At 38.3% G+C, this 21,909-nt stretch overlaps 1 protein-coding gene across 2 annotated transcripts in view; it reads left to right on the forward strand.

The window, feature by feature from the left end:
• Nucleotides 1-21,909, forward strand: part of PTPN21 (protein tyrosine phosphatase non-receptor type 21) — a 76,268-nt gene that overhangs the window by 9,065 nt on the left and 45,294 nt on the right. The window contains exon 2 of one of the 2 annotated variants that reach the window (XM_046008179.1): nt 5,871-6,016. The exons of the other annotated variant lie outside the window; for it this stretch is intronic. Within the exon in view, the coding sequence (XP_045864135.1) occupies nt 5,978-6,016 (39 nt within the window). The 5' untranslated portion in view covers nt 5,871-5,977. The remainder of the gene's footprint in view (nt 1-5,870; nt 6,017-21,909) is intronic. 2 annotated transcript variants of the gene reach the window in all.

Consider the following 21,909-nt stretch of genomic DNA (forward strand, 5'->3'; position numbering starts at 1 on the left):
CATGACATGTTTTCAAGAGAGGTTGTGAAAGCCTTTGTAGAATTTAAGGAGAATTAGAAAATTTTCTCTCCAGTTTGGAAGGTGTATGTTACAGAGCTCCTATGGAGGTGGTGAGACCAGAGGGTGTCAGCTGGGCAGGGTCACCTTGATGTAATCAACACAGTTTAGAGTGAGGTGCTTCAGCTTAAAAACCCATGCTATAGGGAAGCCTGGGTGGCTCAGTTGGTTAACTGGCTGCCCTCGTCTGTCTTCGGTTCAGGTCAGATTGATCCCTGCATCAGGCTGCCTGCTTCTCCTTCTCCCTGCTTCTCTGCCTACCTTTGCACACACATGCTCACTCGCTCTCTCTGTCAAATAAATAAATAAATAATCTTGGGGTGCCTGGGTGGCTCAGTGGGTTAAAGCCTCTGCCTTTGGCTCAGGTCACGATCCCAGGGTCCTGGGATCGAGCCCAGCATCGGGCTCTCTTCTTATCAGGGAGCCTGCTTCCTCCTCTCTCTCTGCCTGCCTCTCTGCCTATTCTCTCTCTGTCAAATAAAATCTTTAAAATAAAGAAAAATAAATAAATAAATAATCTTAAAGGGAAAAAAAAAAACCCAAAAACAAAAACCTATTGTCTTTGGGAGTAAGACCTGTGCTACCCCAGCTGACTGAGAAGGATATATAAAAGCAAGATGCCATTTAGTAATTTGCAATGCGATATTGGAACCACCAAGGACCCCAAGTATATGTATTCCCTGGCCAGGCCATGTTCTCCCTATAGGCAGGCCACATGGGAGCCAGAGCTAACTAGAAGTTGCTTGGTGAGCATGGAACCAGAGAGTGAAGCTGCCCTGAAAACCTTCCTTCTCTTCTAAAGGGGAAGGGTGTTGCCTCCGGGACCAGACAAGTTCCTCTGAGTCTGGGTATCCTTTCTGGGCAGTCCTTAGTTGGGTATTGCTTGTTTTTGCCTCTTGAGAAGAATCTTTAATAGAGTGGTTAAGACGTTTGCAAGTTGAAACAGAAAAACTTGTGTTTGGACCTCAGTGCTGCCATTTATCAGTTATGTGACCGAGTTGCTATGTGATCCAGTCCAAGTGATAAACAGCATCATCACATAATTCATAAATCAACCATCCTGTCCACTTTATGCACATCTCTCCTTCATTTATAACAGTTCAACTAGGTGGAGGCTTTTTATCTGCAAAAAACCAACATGAGACTGAAAAAGGAACTTTTACAATAAAAACATTTTTCCCCCCAAAGATTTTATTTACTGGAGAGAGAGAGAAAGAGTGAGAGTATTGGCGGTGGGGAGAGTCAGAAGGAGAAGCAGACTCACTGCAGAGCAGGGAGACCAGTGCGGGCCTCAGTCCAGTCCCGGGACTCCAGAATTATCACCTGAGCCGAGGGCAGTTGCTTAACCAACTGAACCACCCAGGTGTCCCAATAAAAACATTTTTTTAAAAAAGTGATTTTGTTCAATTACATTTGGAATTGAATTTTTCAGGTCCACTGTTTTTCATCTGTGGACTGGGGATAATAGTAATAGAGGTATCTACTTGGTGGTGGCTCTGAAGATTCAGTATTACATGAAAAACATTTAGTAGAGGACTTGGTATGTGAGAAGCTCTCAGCAAGGATGACTGTTCATTCCTGTTGCTGTAATTCATGACTCCCATTTCCATGTTGTGGTAACTGACCAGCTTCTCTTCAGATTGATTCTTTTGTAAATATCTTGTGTTCTCTTAATAAATGGAAAAAGCAATGTTTATTCATAAAATGTTCTTAGAGTAAAAACAAGTGTAGTGGCCATTGATAATCGCACTTTTCACGTTACTGAACTGTTAAAATTTTAGTGTACCGTTGTAATTTAGCATCATATTTGAACGTCTTTTTCATGCCACTTGATATTGATTTGTACGGGGTCACTGCCTCAATGCCCTCCCCCTCAAAACCAACAGAACTTTAGTAGGTTTTTACTTCTCTATTAGCCTATTTCTTCCCACTTCTTGTCATCCTATGATTAGAAACAAATAAAACAAGACTTATGAAATTTTGTATTAAGGTTTATTTTTTTTCTCTAGGGTATATCTTTCTGAAGGATTCTTTTTATTTGTAGTTTTATTTTTTTTTAAATTTTATTTATTTGACAGAGAGAGACACACAGCGAGAGAGGGAACATAAGCAGGGGGGGAGGGAGAGGGAGAAGCAGACTTTCTGCTGACCAAGGAGTCTGATGTGGGGCTCAATCCCAGGACTCTGGGATCATGACCCAAGCCGAAGGCAGACGCTTAACAACTGAGCCACTCAGGTGCCCCATTATTTTTTTTAAGTAAGCTCCATGCCGGGCGTGGAGACCAATGCAGGGCTTGAGCTCAAAACGCTGAGATCAAGAGTCAGACGCCTAGCCAGCTGAGCCACCCATGTTTGCCTAAGCATTCTTCTTATTTTTTTCCCTAAGTATTCTTTTTAAATCTTGTATTACATTTGATAATCATATTTTTGTCACATTGTCATGGGTCTTAATTAGATTCATTGCAAATTATTATTTCTTGTACAGGGTAACTTCCTTTATCCTAAAGTCTTTCTTTATTCAGCTTAATGCACATGTGGTTGGTGGTTTTTTGTTTTTTGTTTTTTAAAATTTTAAATGTCCAGTTAGGAAATGGAACTTAAAACAACCTGGAAGCTTTTTTTTTCCCCCTAAAGTAATCTCTATGCCCAACATGGAGCTCAAACTGAGGACTTGAGATCAAGAGTCACATACCCTAGGACTGAACCAGCCAGGTGCCCCAAGCCTAGAGGCTTTTAATACAAAACCACAAACTTGTATTTATTAGGTAATCCCTATCCCCAAAATGGGGCTTGAACTTATGACCCCACAATCAAGACTCACATGGTCTACCTACTGAGCCAGCCAGGAGCCCCTTCTAAAATTCTTCTAAAGATGACTTTTTCATGTTTTTGCTGTGATACATTATGTGTTAGTTTTATAACACTCTGGCTACTTTTGAGTGTTTTGTGTGTGTATAGGGAAAGGGGGATTCTCACTGGCTGCATAAGTAGTGCACATACATAACTACAGTTTTATTATATCTTTTTTTAAAAGATTTTATTTATTTATTTGACAGAGAGAGAGAGAGAGATCACAAGTAGGCAGAGAGGCCTACAGAGAGAGAGAGGGGGAAGCAGGCTCCCTGCTGAGCAGAGAGCCCGATGCGGGGCTCGATCCCAGGACCCTGAGATCATGACCTGAGCCGAAGGCAGCGGCTTAACCCACTGAGCTACCCAGGCACCCCCATAACTACAGTTTTAAGGTTAAGATCAATACTAAGCCATTTGGTAGAAAATTGAGCAAAATTTCCAAGTTTTTCCTGTGGTCTCTCATTTTAAGATTATAATTAGGCTTTAATATTTGGTTGTTCTGTGGTGATTTATCACAGATGTTCAGAAAAAATTTTTTTAATTGTATTTGAATTGTATCACACATATGTCAAGTTTTTATTCTTTAGAATGTAAGCTCTATCAGGGTAGGACTGTTTCATCACCTGTGTCTGTAATAGTGCCTTGTACCTTACAGTACGTTGTTGCTGAATAAATGTCTACTTAGTTTAAAAACTAAGGTTCTTGTTTTGAATTTACATTGATAAGCACAGGCAGCCACTCAGTTAAGTCAGCCTTTATTTGTTGTATGATTTTATTTGTTGCATAGAGTTGAACATTTACAAAGCTTTAACCATAGGTAGAAAAGTACCTTTTTCTTGAGAATTTTCTTTCTTTTTCACTTTGTGGCTTCTTCTGAAACACTTAGAAAATGATCAGGTTTTAGGGACTCCCTGAGGTAAGATTGCTATATGAGGGGAGTTTCAGCTTCTTTTGAATAGATTGTTCCCGTAATGTTTTCTGGCTGATGGGGAAACTTTTTGGCTGAGGGACTTGTTGGTATAGAGAGGGATCAAGTATATAATGCAAACCATTACTCTAAAGCACAACTTTAGAAAGTGTTCTTGGCCATCAGAGTGTTTTATTTTAATTTAGTGTCTTAGGTATTCCAAATATCCACTGACCTTATCTTGACTGTTACTTGAGTAGACCTCAAGAATTTCATGCCTATTTCCTTTTGCACTAGCTGTTTTCAGTTGGTCTCTAAAAATAAACTGGAGTATGTATAAGGTGAAAAAGTATAATACCTGCAAACTTTTCAGCCTTTTGGGCTGAATGTTTATTTATTCAGGTATGTAGGTTATAAATCAGATAAAATTGATGTGTAGATAAGTTTCAGTAAATATTTTGGTTAGATCTATTGGACCATCTGAAGCAAATGTAAATTTCAGATTGGCCTCTCCACCTAGATAAAGAAAGCTTTCCAAAATCCAAAACTGATTAAAATGAGCAAGGATTGGGGCACCTGGGTGGCTCTACTGGTTAAGCCACTGCCTTCAGCTTGGGTGGTGATCTCAGGGTCCTGGGATCCAGCCCTGCATCTGGCTCTCTGCTCAGCAGGGAGCCTGCTTCGCCCTCTCTTTCTCTCTGCTTGCCTCTCTGCCTACTTGTGATCTCTCTCTGTGTCAAATAAATAAATAAAATCTTTAAAAAAAAATGAGCAAGGATTTTTCTTGATTTTTAGGTTTTCTGTTACTTTTTTAAAAAGATTTATTTATTTTAAAGAGAACGTGAGTTAGTGAGCGGAAGCAAAGAGGGGCAGAAGGAGAAAGAGAATCTCAAGCAGCCTCTCCACTGAGTGTGGAGCCCAACACAAGGGCTCAGTCTCACAACCCTGAGATCATGACCCAGGCCAAACTCAGGAGTCTGTTCCTTAACAGACTGAGCCACTCAGGTGCTCCAGATTTTCTGTTACTTTTTTCATCTGGTCTAGATATTTAAGACCTGATGAAAGGGGTCTAATATACGGGTGCCTGGCTGGCCCAGTTGGAAGAAGATGTGACTCTTGATCTTGGGGTCATGGGTTTGAGTCCCATGTTGGGTGTGGAGATTACTAAAAAAAAAGAAATAAAGTTAAGAAAAAGCCCAACTATATAAATAAGTAGAGGAATTATTAATACATGTAAATGTTATCCATTTTAACACAAGTAGCATCATACAAGTTATTACGGAATTTAGAAACCTGTTTACTTAAAGAGGAGTATTAGCCAACTATCGCTTTATTTCTAATAAATTTAAGGGCTGATAGTCTGTGATGTTTTTCTCCCAGTATTGGATTTTTCACTTCAGAGATGTTAGAGACGTCCTTGAGTCTGCCACATTCATGTAGTCTCATCACCATATGGAATTAAGCATAAATGTACTCATGTGCAGAGGTTTGTGAGTTGAATTACAAAATGGTGGACCTAGGGAACTGATGGTGTTTTGGGCTCTCACTAAGTTCTGCCATTGCCTTTGATGTATAAAGTTTCAGATTTCATTCCTTATAATACCGAAAGTTTTAGTGGCTTTCTGCTGGTCTCCTGGGTGGATGAACATTATTGTGCTGGAAGCTTAATATGCCTTATCACATTTAATCCTCACGTGGAATTAAGCATTACCTTCCCATTTTAAAATGTAGAAACAGAAGTTCTGAAAAATTGGATGATTTGTTCGCCTAATCTGGGTGATCACACAGCTAATAAGTAAAAGAGTCAGAATTTGAGTTTGTATCTTTCAGACTAATGCTTGAACTTTGACTTTTAAAGTTATAGTGGTCACGGACCCCTTTAGAATCTGACAAAAATGCAGAGTTTTGCATACAGTTTCAGGTGGCTCATGGATACCCTCTCTGCCAGTTCGTTTATGAGCCAAGCTGTGGGCCTAGAAGCCTCTCATAGATGAGGCAGTCTTTCCCCTGCTCTCAGCTTAACAGGACCTTTCTTCTCTGATCTTTCCTTCTTCAGATGAAGGTGCTGGAAGAATAGAACATTCGTGAACAATTCAAGACCTTCGTATTTTGAGGGAGAATAATTTGCCTCTCCCCACCTGCATCCACAAATGTCCTTTTTGAATGGTCTTTATCTTCAAATCTCAGGAAAGGACATTTGAGGTATTTGTTTCCTCATTGGGACATCTTACTCTTTTTTTTTTTTTTTCTTTTTAAGATTTTATTTTTCGGTAATCTCTACACCCAACATGGGGCTTGAACTTACAACCCCACGATCAAGAGTTGCATGCTCCACCAACTGGGCCAGCCAGCACTCTAGGAACACCTTACTCTTGAGGGAAAATCTCCTTTCAAGGGGGAAAAGGAGGAGGTTGTGAGTGGGAATGCCTTCCTTATACCTCTTATGGTAGATCCACACCCATCTTCCTTATCAGATAGTACCTTTGTGCCCAAGTAATAGGTGTGTGACAGTTTTTCATTGAATGAATGGATGACTCATACTTCTACTTATGCATTAGCCAAATTCACTGGCCAGTTATTGAGCTCTGTATTTCATTCTTCTTATCAGAAACACACCTTGCGTTGTGGGTTTTTTTTTCCCTATTAAGAAGCTCTTTGTTCATATCACTTTTTTTTTTTTTTTTTTAAATAACTTCATGCCCAGTGTGGAGCTCAGTGCAGGTCTTGAACTCCTGACCCTGAGATCAAGACCTGAGCTGAGGTCAAGAGTCAGATGCTTAACCAACTGAACCACCCAGGCACTCCTCATATCACTTTCTTAACAGTATGTTGGTTTAGCAAATATTTTCCTGTTTGGTTCTCCACAGTTTGTTCATAAATAAATATCACTTATATTTATTTTTTAATGGGCTGACAGAATATCCAGAGGAAATTTAAATTCTCATGACTTAGCCTAAGATGCTAATTTCACTAGAAGAAACGATGTATGTCACAAATCACATATGAGAAGTAGCAACATGTATTAGGCATAACTTTTCCATGCAGGGTTTGTGTACCTTTCTATAGTAGATTGCCCTGGTGAGATCATTAAAATGAATGTAGGGGTTAGATTTATAACTAGGACAGTGTAATTACATCATTTTTTTTTAAAGATTTTATTTATTTATTTGACAGAGAGAGATCACAAGTAGGCAGAGAGGCAGGCAGAGAGAGAGGGGGGGAAGCAGGCTCCCCGCCGAGCAGAGAGCCCGATGTGGGACTCGATCCCAGGACCCTGAGATCATGACCTGAACCGAAGGCAGTGGCTTAACCCACTGAGCCACCCAGGTGCCCCTAATTACATCATTTTGAATGAGCTTTAACTGAGCAGGCTAAGAACGTATACAAGGATTTGATGCTGGCTGGTAGCAGCTCATTTTCTTTGTGAATATAAAAACAATTTGCCTTTGTTCAGTTGTGTTAGAGTTGTGGAGCTGGCTTAGACTTTGACTTGACAAATTCATTTTGATGTCAAGTGAATTTTCAGCCAATTGAACTTTGTACCATTAGATTCAATTGTAGTTGGCAAAGTGAGCTTATGTGGGCAACAAGGTGGACTTTTGGTGCCACATGAACTTGGGTTCAAATCCCTGCACACTACCTGTGTGAACCAAGCAAACCAACTTAATGTCTCTGGATTTTGTTTCTTCTGTGTTTGAGATGGTAACACATTAATAGTAAGAATGATAGCTGTTTTCTGGGTACTGACTGGATGCCAGGCACTGTACTAGATGCTTTACCTATGTTTACTTTATCCCCGAGTATAATGGACTTCCTTCCTTCTCCCACCATCTCAGAGATGGAGTGGGCCAAAGATGGACAGCATCCAGACTAAGGGGGAAGGTCCTGATGAGGACATTTGTTAACTGGCAACTCTGAGAGTTAAGATATCCATTACAATATTCTTTCTTTTCCTCCCAGAGTTTGGTGTGAATCATCTAGAAAATAACCTTATCATTCACCCCTGTTTTACACTTATAGATAATATTTAATCAGGTACATATTTGACGTTTTTTAGTTTAATGACAGTTACCTGTTTTGAAGTTAGATTTATGTTTGAATGGCAATGTAAGGAAAAGAACACGTAAATTCTGTATTACACTATGATAACATGAAGAAAAATGAATCCTATTTAATAATGAAGACTACATCTAAAATTATATAATATTTGTATAATACATCACCCACTACTAGAATGCAGACTTCACTGTACCCTACTCTAGTCTTAGTCCCTGGATGGGGCAACTGGCAGTGACAGTCCCAGCTAGAGTTCAGGTCTTCTGCCCCTGGTTTAGCATTTTTCCATCACATTGCACTACTTTTCCATTAAGCCATTGTCATTTCCTTAAAGAAAAGCAATCTGTGTTGGTATTTTCTTTCTTTTTTAAAGATTTTATTTTATTTTATTTTTAAGATTTTATTTATTCAAGAGAGAATGAGAAAGAGAGAGAGAGAGAACAAACATAAGGGGGGAAGGTCAGAGGGAGAAGCAGACTCCCTGCTGAGCAGGGAGCCCAATGTGGGACTCCATTCTGGGACTCCAGGATCATGACGTGAGCTGAAGGCAGTTGCTTAACCGACTGAATCACCCAGGCGCTCCATTTATTTATTTATTTGAGAGAGAGAGAGTGAGAGAGCATAAGCAGGGAGAGTGGCAGAAGGAGTAGCAGAAGGAGAGGGAGAAGAAGTCTCTCTGCTGAGCAGGGAGCCTGATGCAGGGCTAGATTGTAGGACCCCAAAATCGTGACCTGGGCCAAAGGCAGAGGCTTAACTAACTGAGCCACCCAGAGGCCTGAAGTGTTGGTATTTTCTAATAACTTATTTTAAAAGGAAATAATTTATTTTAAAATTTTAAAAAATGGTTTCTAATTATTTTTTTTTAATTTTTAAAAAAGATTTTATTTATTTATTTGTCAGAGATGGAGAGAGAGCACACAAGCAAGGGAGAGGCAGGCAGAGGGAGAAGCCGACTCCCCACTGAACAACAAGCCCCATGTGGGAATTGATCCCAGGACCATGGGATCATGACCTGAGCCAAAGGCAGTCACTTAACTGACTAAGCCACCCAGACATCCCATCTAATAATTCATTTTAAAAGGAAAGAAAGAAAAAGAAGAAAAGTTACCAAAAACAAAACCTAGTTAGTGAAGGAAATAGTTAAGTATAGAATTTCCTATACTAAAGAAGATATAATACGAAATTTTCTACTGTTTAAGGGAACTTGAAAACTGTGGTAAGAGGAGCTAATATTACTTGAACCCTTATTTTGTGTGAAACATTTTTTAAGTGCTTTGAATATTTTTGCTTATTTTGGTCCTCAGCAATCCTTTGAGGGAGGCATTATTACACTCATCTTCACTTTCCAGTGGAGTAACTTTGGTCATGCTTTCAGGGCAGAAACCACAACTGGAGTAGTTCTTCTGGCTCCTCTTTGATCAGCAGCTTTCTTCCCAGCCTCTAACTGGGCAAGTGACAGGTGGCCTGCCATGGAGTTCGTGCCTCTAAGGACAGCTTGGCACAGTGCAGCCTCCCAAATCTGATGGAGACTGTCTTGAGATATTTGTTATCATTTATTTTAATTACTACAATTTATTCTTTTGCTGAAACTATGTTTTTGAAGTTACATCAGGCACAGAAAGATAAGCCTGAGAACAAACACACATCTTATAATTAGGCCAGCGAGACACCATGGGGAATGCCTGAAGTGCTGAGGGCAGAGCTGTTGGATAGGGAGCCTTCCGTGAACCTGTTCCCTGGCAGAGCTGGCAGTATCCGGCTGATGAAATGGACCCCAGGAGAATTCTCTGCTGAGAGATTTTCCAAAGCAGTAGCTGGTTGCACTGCTGTTGTGGGAACTGGGGGGGCTTCTAGAGTCTGAATGTGCATCCAAACAAGAAGAAGTGGAAGAAGCAGTGGGCCTGTCGCCGTGCTTGCTGCATTCCCTGATGGAGCTGAATCGCTGTGATTTAGCCACTGTGTATGCAGGTGTGGTTCCACCTGTTCAAAGCATCTCACACCACCCAAGCGTTCCCACTCTACTATTTGTGAATCGTGAGCGCTGTAAATTGTCACTCCATTTTAATTCCTCTTCTGCAGGTCCTGATTATCTTTATTGTCTGTTTTTCCATTGAGACTTTTCTATTTCTTGAGTATAAGATAATTGGATATGGGATAATGAATAGAGGAAACTCCATTATCCTTAATACCACATACATATTTATAGCCAGATCGTTCTCTTCTACAATAACAAAAGTATCTTACTTTATGCATATTAAATAGCACTTCTCAGAATAAAATGTAACAGGCATGATGGTATTTAAGCAATTTAAAAATATAGAGTGTATATTTATGAGTTATATACCTTTACGTAGTTAGGTACCCTCTGTGCCTTGGTCCCCAATGAAGAACATAATTTAAAAGGAAATCCATTAAATCCTTAAGTGTGGCCTTTGTTAAGGGGAACCTTATAAGTAAAAAAGGGAAAAATCATTTTCTATATTAAAAAAGGAAATGGTTTTGCTCTTGAAGCATTTGTGTAAATGGAAGAAGTATTTGCTGTAACTAGAAAATCACCTTGTTAAATATGTGGAAAAAAACAATTATTTCATGTATGATGAAGGCATGAGTTTTGAACTTTGATTAATGAAGAAAACAAGTAGAGTTTTTAAGAAGCCTGGGAATTTATTCATTTGTATCTGTTTAGGATTTTAACCACAAGAGCAATTTTCTTGATTTTATAATCTTCAGATCTTTCATGGTAGTACTAATTTAAGAACAGTGGAACTGTTGTTCATTTTATTTTTTTTTTAAGGTAGTGGAAAATAGTTGGGAAATATTCTTTCAGGCAATACAAATGAACATTGATTTGATTCTTCATTAAAATGTATTTAGTCCCATATTCATTTATAGTTCTAAAATCGAATTCCCTTTATCTCTCTACCGTTCCACCTTCCCCACATCACAACCATAGCTAGATAACAGGATACAACAATAATTTCAACCTGACGAAAGTGAATGTTAGAAAAATAAGCAGCTATTCATAAATATGCTCATTTCAGTTCTTCCTTTTCACTTTTATATTGTATGGTTACAGCTTCTAGAAATATTGCTCACAGTACTCACTGTCTGGCAAGACAAGGTAGAAAAAATAAGAGGAGTTCAGGAAAATATTAAAATTAAAAGCATTTTATCCCCTGGGAATTAGTTGGGATAAGATATAGGTATAGATATAGGGATCTATATCTTTATATCAGAGAGATCATGCTTTCTCTCTTTCTCACTCTCATATAAATACAAAGAAATTCTTTTAAGATTTTTATTTATTTATTTGACACCAGGAGAGCACAGGCAGGTGGAGCAGCAGAGGAAGAGGGAGAAGCAGGCCCTGTGCTGAGCGGGGAGCTTGATGTGAGGCTTGATCCAGGACTCTGGGATCATGACCTGAGCTGAAGGCAGTCGCTTAACCAACTGAGCCACCCAGGCGCCCTTAAATAAATAAAATCTTAAAAAAAAAAAGACAGTCAATTTTTTTAGAAAGTATAGTATAATGTATTTTTTTAAAGTTTGTTTGTTTGTTTACTTTTTGTAATCTCTACACCCAAATTCAGGACCCTGAGATCAAGAGTCACATGGTCACTCTTCTGACTGAGCCAGCGAGTTGCCTCACAATATAACATAATTTTAGAAGAACGATTTTACTGTTATTTGGGGATCACTGTATTCTTCCTAGTATCTCATTGTCCAGGATAGTAAATAGAAAATATATGGGAGGTCATCTATGTAAATAGTGATTCCATTTCATGCTTTAGACTTTCTTTCAATATATCCCTAAAATTAGCTTATCATTTGACTCTTTTCCTAAAAGTTAAATGCTGCAACAACAACAACAAAGATCTGGCCATTTGAGGAGTTCAGTTACTTGAACTTCAGTTTAGTAAAAGTTTGAGTGTAATGAGAAGACCAAAATGTACTTTTGATTGTTGTTTTCTTAGTCCTCATATGTGCTAGAGTATAGTGATCTTGTGTGTTATCATCTTAACCATAAAAATAGATAATATGTTATTTGACCAAGGACAGAAAAAAATGGATGAAAATTAAACAGACAAGGGAAAAAACATTGTCTGCTTAAGGCACCGTGACCACCATACTCTCTGTCAAAAGGAAGAGGTACGATGCTTCATTATTTATGGCACACTCAGTGTAGAGGTAAGCTCCAGGCTTGAATTAGGTTAATACTTGTTAACTGCCCTTGTTAGATGATCTCTGCCTCGGATAGGCTTTATCTAGATCTATCTCCTCTCGTCACTTTCCTGATGAAAAGTCTTCTGACTTCTGCCTAGTCTAAGAAAAGCATCAGGATAAAATTATAGTTGCAATTTTATATGGGATTAACTTTTATCAAACTCAGTGCATCAGTGGCTTAAAAAACCTTCCAGCTAAATCGTGTGTCCCTTTGCTCTGCTTTAAAAATAGTACAACTAAAAGACTCTTAAAATAATTAGACAAGAAATGACTGGAGGATTAGAAAAGGGTTTACATTCTGACACGATGCGGACCTGCTTATAATAGCTTGGGTCTCTTTAGATGACTGTGATTTGGGGGACACCTTTTCTCCAAGCTCCAAAATTTGTAAACTGTCTTTCCCTCTGAACAAAAAGCTTAATTATCAAATCACCTTATTCTTTGGGTAAATATTTGTTCATTTAAAGGAAGTCAGCTGTATTGTGTCTGAAAAGATGGCAAGTTTTGTAAGTGTAACTTTTGTTTTTACTGTAGTTTACACAGCAGGCACAAGTATCTATCATTTTAGGGGAGTAGCTGTGAAAACTTAAATAACAATGAAGAAATTATTGAATAACTTTATGAAAACTGCTGACATGATCAGAACAAAATAGGAAAGAAAGGGTGAGTGTGAAAGTATTGGACAGTGGAGAAGTTTCACAAACATCTGTTCGGTGATAATTGAGCATTGATCAGAGGATGCTAGAATGCTTTACTGGAATTCGGTGGTTTAGGATCTTTTACTGCAATTGAGTTTCCCAAAGTTTAGATCAGCTTCCTCTGTCACCATTGAGAGTAGAGAGCTGTGGAGGTGAAGTTTCTTATCAAGGAAAGGTCCCGGGAAGTAAGATAAGGAGCCTGTGTGAGGCTTGAACCAAAAGCCAATAATTAAAGACTGGCTTATGAGGAAATTTTTATTATAATTAAACCAAGCCTATAAATAAGACAGGGCATGGATAACCTGAAGATTTGGACTCAAAAGAAGACACGATTCTGGGAAAGTATCCTAGACTAAGAAACAATTGGTAATAATAGTTGAGATTCAAGGCACATGGGGCTTGTCTGTACTAACGTTTTTATATTTCTTTTAAAAAAGGAAAAAAAAGAAATAAAAAACATGACTTAACTTTACATTAAGGAAGAAGGGGGCCTGGGTGGCTCACTTAAGTGTCTGCCTTTGGCTCAGGTTATGATCTTAGGGTTGTGGGATGAAGACCTGCCTTCTGTGCTCAGCTGGGAGTCTGCTTGAAAATTTCCTCTCCCTCAGCCCCTCCCCCAACTTGTGCTTGTGCCTCTCTCTCTCAAATCTTTTTAAAAAGATAAATAAAGGAAGAAATTTGGCTATTGTTTGGTCAGTCATATTTTCAAGGAAGAAGCATGCTTGACTCGTTTTGTTTTATTTTCTCAGTCCCACCTGGAGAGAGCCTGTCTGCTGAGTTAATGTACTCAGAGCAAATGTAACAAGAGTGCTTTTAACTTTTATCAGCACAGTGATAACTTGCAAAGTTCACCACAATTTTCTGAAGAGGGCAGGGTACATGTTATTTTCCCTATGAAGAAACAGACTCAGGGACTGGCTCACTCAGAAGGGCGTAAGGGGTGGGGCCCGGACTTGGAGGTGGAGCCTTGTGACATCAGTAGAGCGCTCTTGGCGTTACATGGAGCTAGTGGCTGCTATTGGAATTGCAGGCATAGCCCATTAGAGAAAATCTAAATAACCACAGGTACCAAAACAGCAAAAGTTGAAATCTCTTTCATGGCTTTGGAAAATGCAGTTGCACTTACAAGTGAAGTAATAAAATCACAATTAATTGGCTAAAGTCTGTGAAGTTGTAATATACAATAAATTATTTTTCTAATCACTTTTGGGAAATGAAACAATCTTCATAACTTTGCCCAAAACCCAAGAATTATTCTTGTGTTCAAACAGCTTTTTAAAAAAGATTTATTTATTTACTAGAGAAAGCAGGAGTGGGAGAGGGGGGAATATGTGGGCAAAGAGAGAATTCTCAAGCAGACTCCCTGCTGAGCATGGGAACTGGTGGAGGGCTCCATCCTAGGACCCTGAGATCAGTACCTGAGCTGAAATGGAAAGAGTCAGCTGTCCCACGGACTGAGCCACCCAGGTGCCCCCAAACAACTATTTTTAATGCCAGTCTTTGGAAGGATTTATAAACTTCTCTATTCATCTTAAAAGAAAAACTGTGGTTGTGGTTAAATACATGACTGATGTTTACAATTTGTTCCTTTGATAAATAGTTCCAGACTACAGTGCTTTTGTGATTCTTTATAACTTCTCTTTAAAGGTTTTTTGTTGGTATATATGCACTCTCTCTTGCTGGAGAAGGTATTACCCATCATTTCTTGGTGCTGTCAACATGCTATTTAATAAACCCTTTTCCTTTAATTTGTCATCTTTTAACCTACTTTGAATTGGATAACCAGTTCACTTAACTCATTAAAAACATGGAATAAGGAAAAAAAAGTTCATAAAGGAGAACAGAAATTTCTTTTTTATTGGGGACATATACTTAATAACTTTGACTCTGACATATATTTTTCATTACACACTTTTTTGCCTGTTCTGTGTTAATTCAGTTATGTTCAGAGAGTTGGTGTTTCCAGATATTATCTAAAATCTTTGTACAAAATCTTGACCTAAGTATAGGTATTGGGGAAATAGGAAATATTAACTACTGGCTAGATCTATCTGTTTCTGGCTCATTTTTTTCCTTAGACTTTTTCAAATGAAATGAATTTGATATATTTGAACATTTAAAAAGTAAGGTTTTAAAATTCTGTACTTGATTTTGAGTATATCTTAACTTTAAAAAAACTTTTTTGGACTGAAATTCACATAATAGAAAATTCACCACTTTAAACAATTCACTGACATTTAATACATTCACAGCACCTGTATCTAGTTCCAAAACATTTTCATTACCCTAAAAGGAAACCCTGTACCTATTAAACAGTGAATTCCCTCCCCTTCTATCAACCACCAGTTAACTTTCTGTCATTGTGGATTTATCTATTCTGGATATTTCATTTAGAAAAGTTTTTTTTTTTTTTTTAAGTTTTTATTTATTTATTTGACAGACAAGTAGACAGAGAGATAGGCAGAGACAGAGAGAGGAGGAAGCATGTTCCCCACTTAGCAGAGAGCCCAATGCGGGGCTTGATCCCAGGACCCTGGGATCACGACTGGAGCCAAAGGCAGAGGCTTTAACCCACTGAGCCACCCAGGCGCCCCTGAATATTTCATTTAAATGGAATCATAAAGTGGGACGCCTGGCTGCCTTAGTAGAGCATGTGACTCCTGATCTTAGGTCATGAGTTCAAGCCCCATGTTGGGTACAGTTTACTTTAAAAATAAATAAATAAAAACAAGTCTACATCTTTAAAAATAAATATATAAATGGAATCATACAATGCGACCTTATATGCCTGGTTTCTTCCACTTAATGTTTTTGAGGTTCATCCATATGGTAGCATGCATCTACTTTTTTTTTTTTTGGCTGAATAATATTCCACTGTATGTCTGTTGCACAATTCGTTTATCCTTTCATCTATGGGTGAACATTAGGTTGTTTCCACTTTTTGGCTATTTCTTATATTCCTGGTATGAATACGCATGTGCCTGTTTTCATTCCTTTTGGGTATGTATCTAGGAGTGAGATTGCTGGGTCATATGACCATGATGATTGCATGTTTACCTTTTGAGGAACTGCTGAACTGTTTTCCATAGTGGCTGAACCATTTTATTTTCCCACTAGCAATGTATAAGTTCTCCAATTTCTCCACAGTCTCACTAGCACTTTTTATTTTTTAAATTATAGCCAACCTAATGGGTACGGAGTAATATCTTATTGTAGTTCTGAACTGCATTTCCTCAGTGACTAAGAATGTGAGCATCTTTTCATGTACTTATTGGCTATTTGCTTATGTTCTTTGGAGAAGTATCTGCAAGTCATATGCCTATTTTATAATTGAGTTGTTTGGCTTTTTTTTTTTTTTAAAGATTTTATTTATTTATTTGACAGAGAGACAGAGAGAGATCATGAGAGGGAGAAGGTTAGAGGGAGAAGCAGACTCCTTGCTGAGCAGGGAGCCCGATGCGGGACTCGCTCCTGGGACTCCGGGATCATGACCTGAGCCGAAGGCAGTTGCTTAACCAACTGAACCACCCAGGGGCCCGAGTTGTCTGACTTTTTATTGTATAAGAGTTCTTCATATATCCAGATACTAGACCCTTAATCAAATATGATTTGCAAATATTTTCTCCCATTCTATAGTTGTCTTTTTACTTCCTTGATTTGGTCCTTTGATAAACATAGTTTTAAATTTTGAAAAAGTCAGATTTATCCATTTTTTTTCCTTTTTTGCTCATACTTTTGGTGTCATATATAAGAATCCATTTCCAAATTGAAGATCATGAAGATTTACCTCTGTTTTCTTCTAAAGAATTTTACAGTTTAGTTCTTGTATTTATGTTGTTGATTCAGTTTGATTAATTTTTATATACTGTGTGAAGTAGGGTCTAACTTAATTGTTTTTCATTGTTTGTTTGTTTGTTTTGAGGGAGAGAATGTGTACATGTGAGTGGGGGAGGGACAGAGAGAGAGAGGGAGAGAATCCCAAGCAGGCTCCATTCCCAGCATAGAGCTTGATGCAGGGCTTGACCCCATCACCCCAAGACCATGACCTGAGCCGAAATCAGAGTTGGCTGCTCAACCTACTGAGCCACGCAGGCACCCCTTTTGCATGTTGATCTTTGGTTGTCTTAGAACCATTTGTTGAAGAGACTCTTCTTTCTCCACTGAATGGTCTTAGCATTCTTTTTTTTTTTTTTTTTTTTTAAATATTTTATTTATTCGACAGAGAGAAATCACAACTAGGCAGAGAGGCAGGCAGAGAGAGAGGAGGAAGCAGGCTCTCCACGGAGCAGAGAGCCCGACGTGGGGCTCGATCCCAGGACACTGGGATCATGACCTGAGCCGAAAGCAGAGGCTTTAACCCACTGAGCCACCCAGGTGCCCCTGGTCTTAGCATTCTTGCTGAAAATCTGTTGACTATGGATGCACAGGTTTATTTCTGGACTCAATTTTATAACATTTATCTATGTGTCTCTATTATACTAGTACCTCACTATTATGATTAAGGTAGCCTTAATAGTAAGTTTTAAAATCAGAAAATAGGAGTCTTCCAGCTTTGTTCTTTTTCATTACTGTTTTGGCTACTCAAGGCCCCTGGTAATTCCATATGAGCTTGAGAATTGGCTTTCTCTGAGAAAAGGGATTGCATTTTGGATAGTTTTGCCATCTTACAATATTAAGTGTTACAGTTTATGAACACAGGATGTCTTTTCATTTAATTTCTTTCAGCAGTGAAGGAGTGCTTGGCTGGCTCAGTCAGGAAAGCATGTGACTCTTGATCTCAGGCTCATGAGTTCAAGCCCCACATTGGACATGGAGCCTACTTAAACAATAGCAGTAATTTCTTTCAGCCATGTTTTATATTGTTCAGTATACAAACTTTTCACCTCATTTATTTTTATATTTTTTATTCTTTTGGATGCTGTTATAAATGAAATCTTTTTTTTTTTTTCATTTAACCAATAACCTTTAAAAGCTTTATTGAAATAGAATTCACATAGCCTACAATTCGCCCATTAAAGCATGCAATTCAGTGATTTTTGGCATATTCAGAGTTGTGCATCCATCATCAACATCAGTTTTAGAATGTTAAATGAAATTTTTTTTTGAATTTCTTTTTAAATTTTACAATTCCTGGTGTGTAGAATCCATACTGATTTGTGCATGTTGGTTTTGTACCCTTCAGCTTTGCTGAGTTTATTAGTTTTAGTTTTTTTTTTTAAGATTTTATTTATTTGACAGAGAGAGAGAGAGATCACAAGTAGGCAGAGAGGCAGACAGAGAGAGAGGGAGAAACAGGCTCCCTGCTGAGCAGAGAGCCTGATGTGGGGCTTGATCCCAGGACCCCGAGATCATGACCTGAGCTGAAGGGAGAGGTTTAACCCTCTGAGCCACCAAGGTGCCCCAGCTCTAGTCTTTTTTGTGTCAATTCAGAAAATTATGTATTTTCCCTTCATATTAACAATATGTTACATTGATTCTTTTGTATGTTGAACTACTCTTGCATTTCTGGGATAAATCCCACTTGGTTGTGGTATATGATCGTTTTGATATGTTGTTTGATTCAGTTCATGTCTATTACATCTGTATTTATAAAAGATACTAGCCTATAGTTTTCTTTTCTAATGGTGTCTTTTGTCTGTTTGGGGCATGAGGATAATGCTGTCCTATAGATGAGGTCGGGAGTATTCTCCCTCTTCTTTGATCCTCTCCTCCACTTTGTTTTTTGGATGAGTTTTAAATTAGTTTGGAAAGCTAATTATCCAGATGCTCAAGATTGTTATCTAAGGCAAAGCCCCCAAAATGGACTTGTACAGAAAATTTTATGCCTGGTGAGAATTTAATGACATTTTGTTGCTCAAACTCTACCTATCTATCTTAGAAACAAACTGTATTGTAGTCATAAAATCTCAGGCAATCAGATGTTATTTCATTATATATGTGTAAAAATTATAATGAAGCACTGAATCCAAGGATTGTGGTGTTATGAGATTTTAGTTACCCATATGTATGTAAACATTTCTAGTGACAATTTTATTAATCCATTATTTTTTAAAAATACGTTATTTGAGAACGAGCGAAAGCAAGAAAGATCATAGAGGGAGAGGGAGTTGCAGACTCACCACTGAGCAGAGAGCCCAAAGTGGGGCTCGATCCTAGGACCCCGGGACCATGACCTGAGCCAAAGGCATACACTTTGACTGAGCCACCCAGGCATCCCTCTAGTGGCAATTTTAGAAATATAATACCTCCTTGGAATGTTTAACAAGATATAAACATCATTTTGGCTAGGCTTAACTACTTCTTAGAACTTGAACACAGGAGCAAGTACCAAAGCAAATACTTTACTACATATAATAAGTTAATGTTCAAATGTCCAAAACCTTAGACTCTCCTACAAATATAATAGCTGATCAGCAAATAATTTGGTATACCTATTATTTTCAGCCATTTGTATAATTAGATAAAGTCCTTGCTACTCTTTTAAAGATATATAATTCATAAAAAACTAATTATGGTATAATTTTACAAATGTATTTCCCTTTCTATTTGATTTTCTGTCTATATGAGACATGAGTATAAGTGCATTGCTAAAATAAACTTTTAGCATATTTTAAGAATTAGTTTCTTTTAGAAGGTACCTTTTTTAGAATGCCAGTAGATTATTCAGGTTTTCTTCTTTTAATTATCTCATGATTGGTTCACAAGGTACAACAACAAATTATATAGTAAATCTGTAGTGTTTTTGCCTGTGTTGTTTTTTAAGTAGGCTCCATGCCCAATGTGGGGCTTGAACTCATGACCCTGAGATCAAGAGCCACATGCCTACCAACTGAGCCAGCCAGGCACCTCTATAGTAAACTTACAGTTTTATAACTATTTAGATATTTGTGTTTGGAGCATTGAAGTCCAACTATGTTTTAGGGGAAAAGTAATATATACAAAGAGTATTTTTTAAGACCTTTTAATTTTGGTTAAAAGTGACATACCGTTGTGACCCAAATAGTTTCAGATCCCGAGGGATGCCCAGATTTCTGGCTTAATGGCAACAAATGAGTATTTGTAGAATTAAGTTCATGGCAATAGTATGTGTTATAGACCCGATAAAGTACATTCAATCCAATTCTTTTTTTTTTTTTTTAAGATTTTATTTATTTGACAGAGAGAGAGACACAGAGCAAGAGAGAGAGCACAAGCAGGGGGAGTGGGAGAGGAAGAAGCAGACTCTCCGCTGAGCAGGAAGCCTGATGTGGGGCTCGATTCCAGCGGAAGGCAGAGGCCCGACTACTGAGCCATGTAGGCGCCCCACATTCAATCCAATTCTAAGATGAAACACAAAACATAAATACAATTAACAAAATGTGTTGTAATCAGTCCATATAAATGGAATTAATTAGACTATTTTTGAGGGGGGGTGTATAATTTATTTTGCTGATGTTTAGTAGAGTGGGTAAAACTAAATAATCATTGGAAGATACAGTGGTTTTTCAGGGCACCTGGGTAGCTCAGTTGGTTAAGTGTCTAACTCTCGATTTCAGCTCAGGAGGTGATCTCAGGGCTGTGAGATTGAGTCCTGTGTTGGCTCCGCACTCAGCAGGGAGTCTGGTGGAGATTCTTTCTCTCCCTCTCCCTGTAATGCTCTGCCCCTGCTCTCTCTCTCTAAAATAAATAAGTAAACCTTTTTTTTTTTAAGATTTTATTTATGTATTTGACAGACAGAGATTACAAGTGGGCAGAGAGGCAGGCAGAGAGAGAGAGGAGGAAGCAGACTCCCCGCTGAGCAGAGAGCCCGATGCGGGGCTCGATCCCAGGACCCTGGGATCATGACCTGAGCTTTAACCCACTGAGCCATCCAGGTGCCCCTAAATAAGTAAATCTTTTTAGGGATGCCTGGGTGGATCAGTTCGTTAAGTGTCTACCTTCAGCTCAGGTCATGATCCTCAGGGTCCTGGGATTGAGACAGGTGTTAGGCTCCCTGCTCAAGGGGGAGCCTCCTTGACCCTCTCCTCCCCATTTGTGCTCTCTCTTGCTATCTCTGTCTCTCTCTCCCTCAAATAAATAAATAAAAATCTAAAAAAAATACAGTGGTTTTCTAGTGGCAAAACTAAGTTTGGTATTGTGTTCCCACGATGGAGGTGTGAAGGAGATATTACTTACACTTACTATTACCCTCTTTTACATTTGGGAAAATGGAATTGGTCTGATTGACTTTTCCACCTCCCAGTTAGCAAGTGACAGTTAGTAATTAAACCCAGGCCTTCAGACTTTAAGTATCAGTTTTTTTGTTAAATGAGACTTTTCTTTTTCTAAGTTGCAGTTCAAAAGAACGAAGTAATAGTATCCATTTTCTATAAATGTAATGGATACTCTATCCTTACAGATAATGTGTAATTCATTTTATAAACATAATTATAACTTCAGAAGATAGTTCACAATAAGACTCGGACTTTCTGCTATATTAAAGTGTGTGTGGATTTTCAAAAGTTGACTTCTGTGCAGTGTCTCAAGGATAGATTGTTCATACACCAGTTCCTGTATAATTCTAGAGGGGCAGTGTGCTGTAGTGCAATTGTTTTCACCCACCAGTGAGCATAGGAATTACTTGGGAGTTGAATACCTCTGGAGAGCTCAAGAAGATCTCCAGGTAATTCTGGTAGAAGTGGTCCAGGGACAGTCCTTAGACAAACACTGGCTTTAGAGTTTCACACACACAATATCTGTTTCATGAGGTAGTGGTGGTGATTTGATATATGATACTATTATCCTTCTTGGGACAGAACCTGGTACATAGGAAATGTTCAGAATATTTCATTCATATATAATGGCTTGAGTAACAACTAAGAAGCCAGGGAATATTCATTCTTTCAACAAAATTTACTGAATTCCTGCACCATTCTGGGTCTTTGGTTACAAAGGGGAAATGGACACATTCCTCACTTCTGTCGAGTTTGTTTGATTAAGAGACTCATTTTAAAGTTATAGTTCTTCCTTTGTAAAAAGTTGTAAGATGAAATGAATATTAAGAGCATGTTTGTATACTCTTTTCCCCTGTAAATTAAAAAGTCATTTTTTATTTGAATGAGGATTATAGGTTAAAAATATAGCCTGAATATTATTATT

The sequence above is a fragment of the Meles meles genome, chromosome 6 (assembly GCF_922984935.1).
Source record: "Meles meles chromosome 6, mMelMel3.1 paternal haplotype, whole genome shotgun sequence".
NCBI classification, from domain to species: Eukaryota; Metazoa; Chordata; class Mammalia; order Carnivora; family Mustelidae; genus Meles; species Meles meles.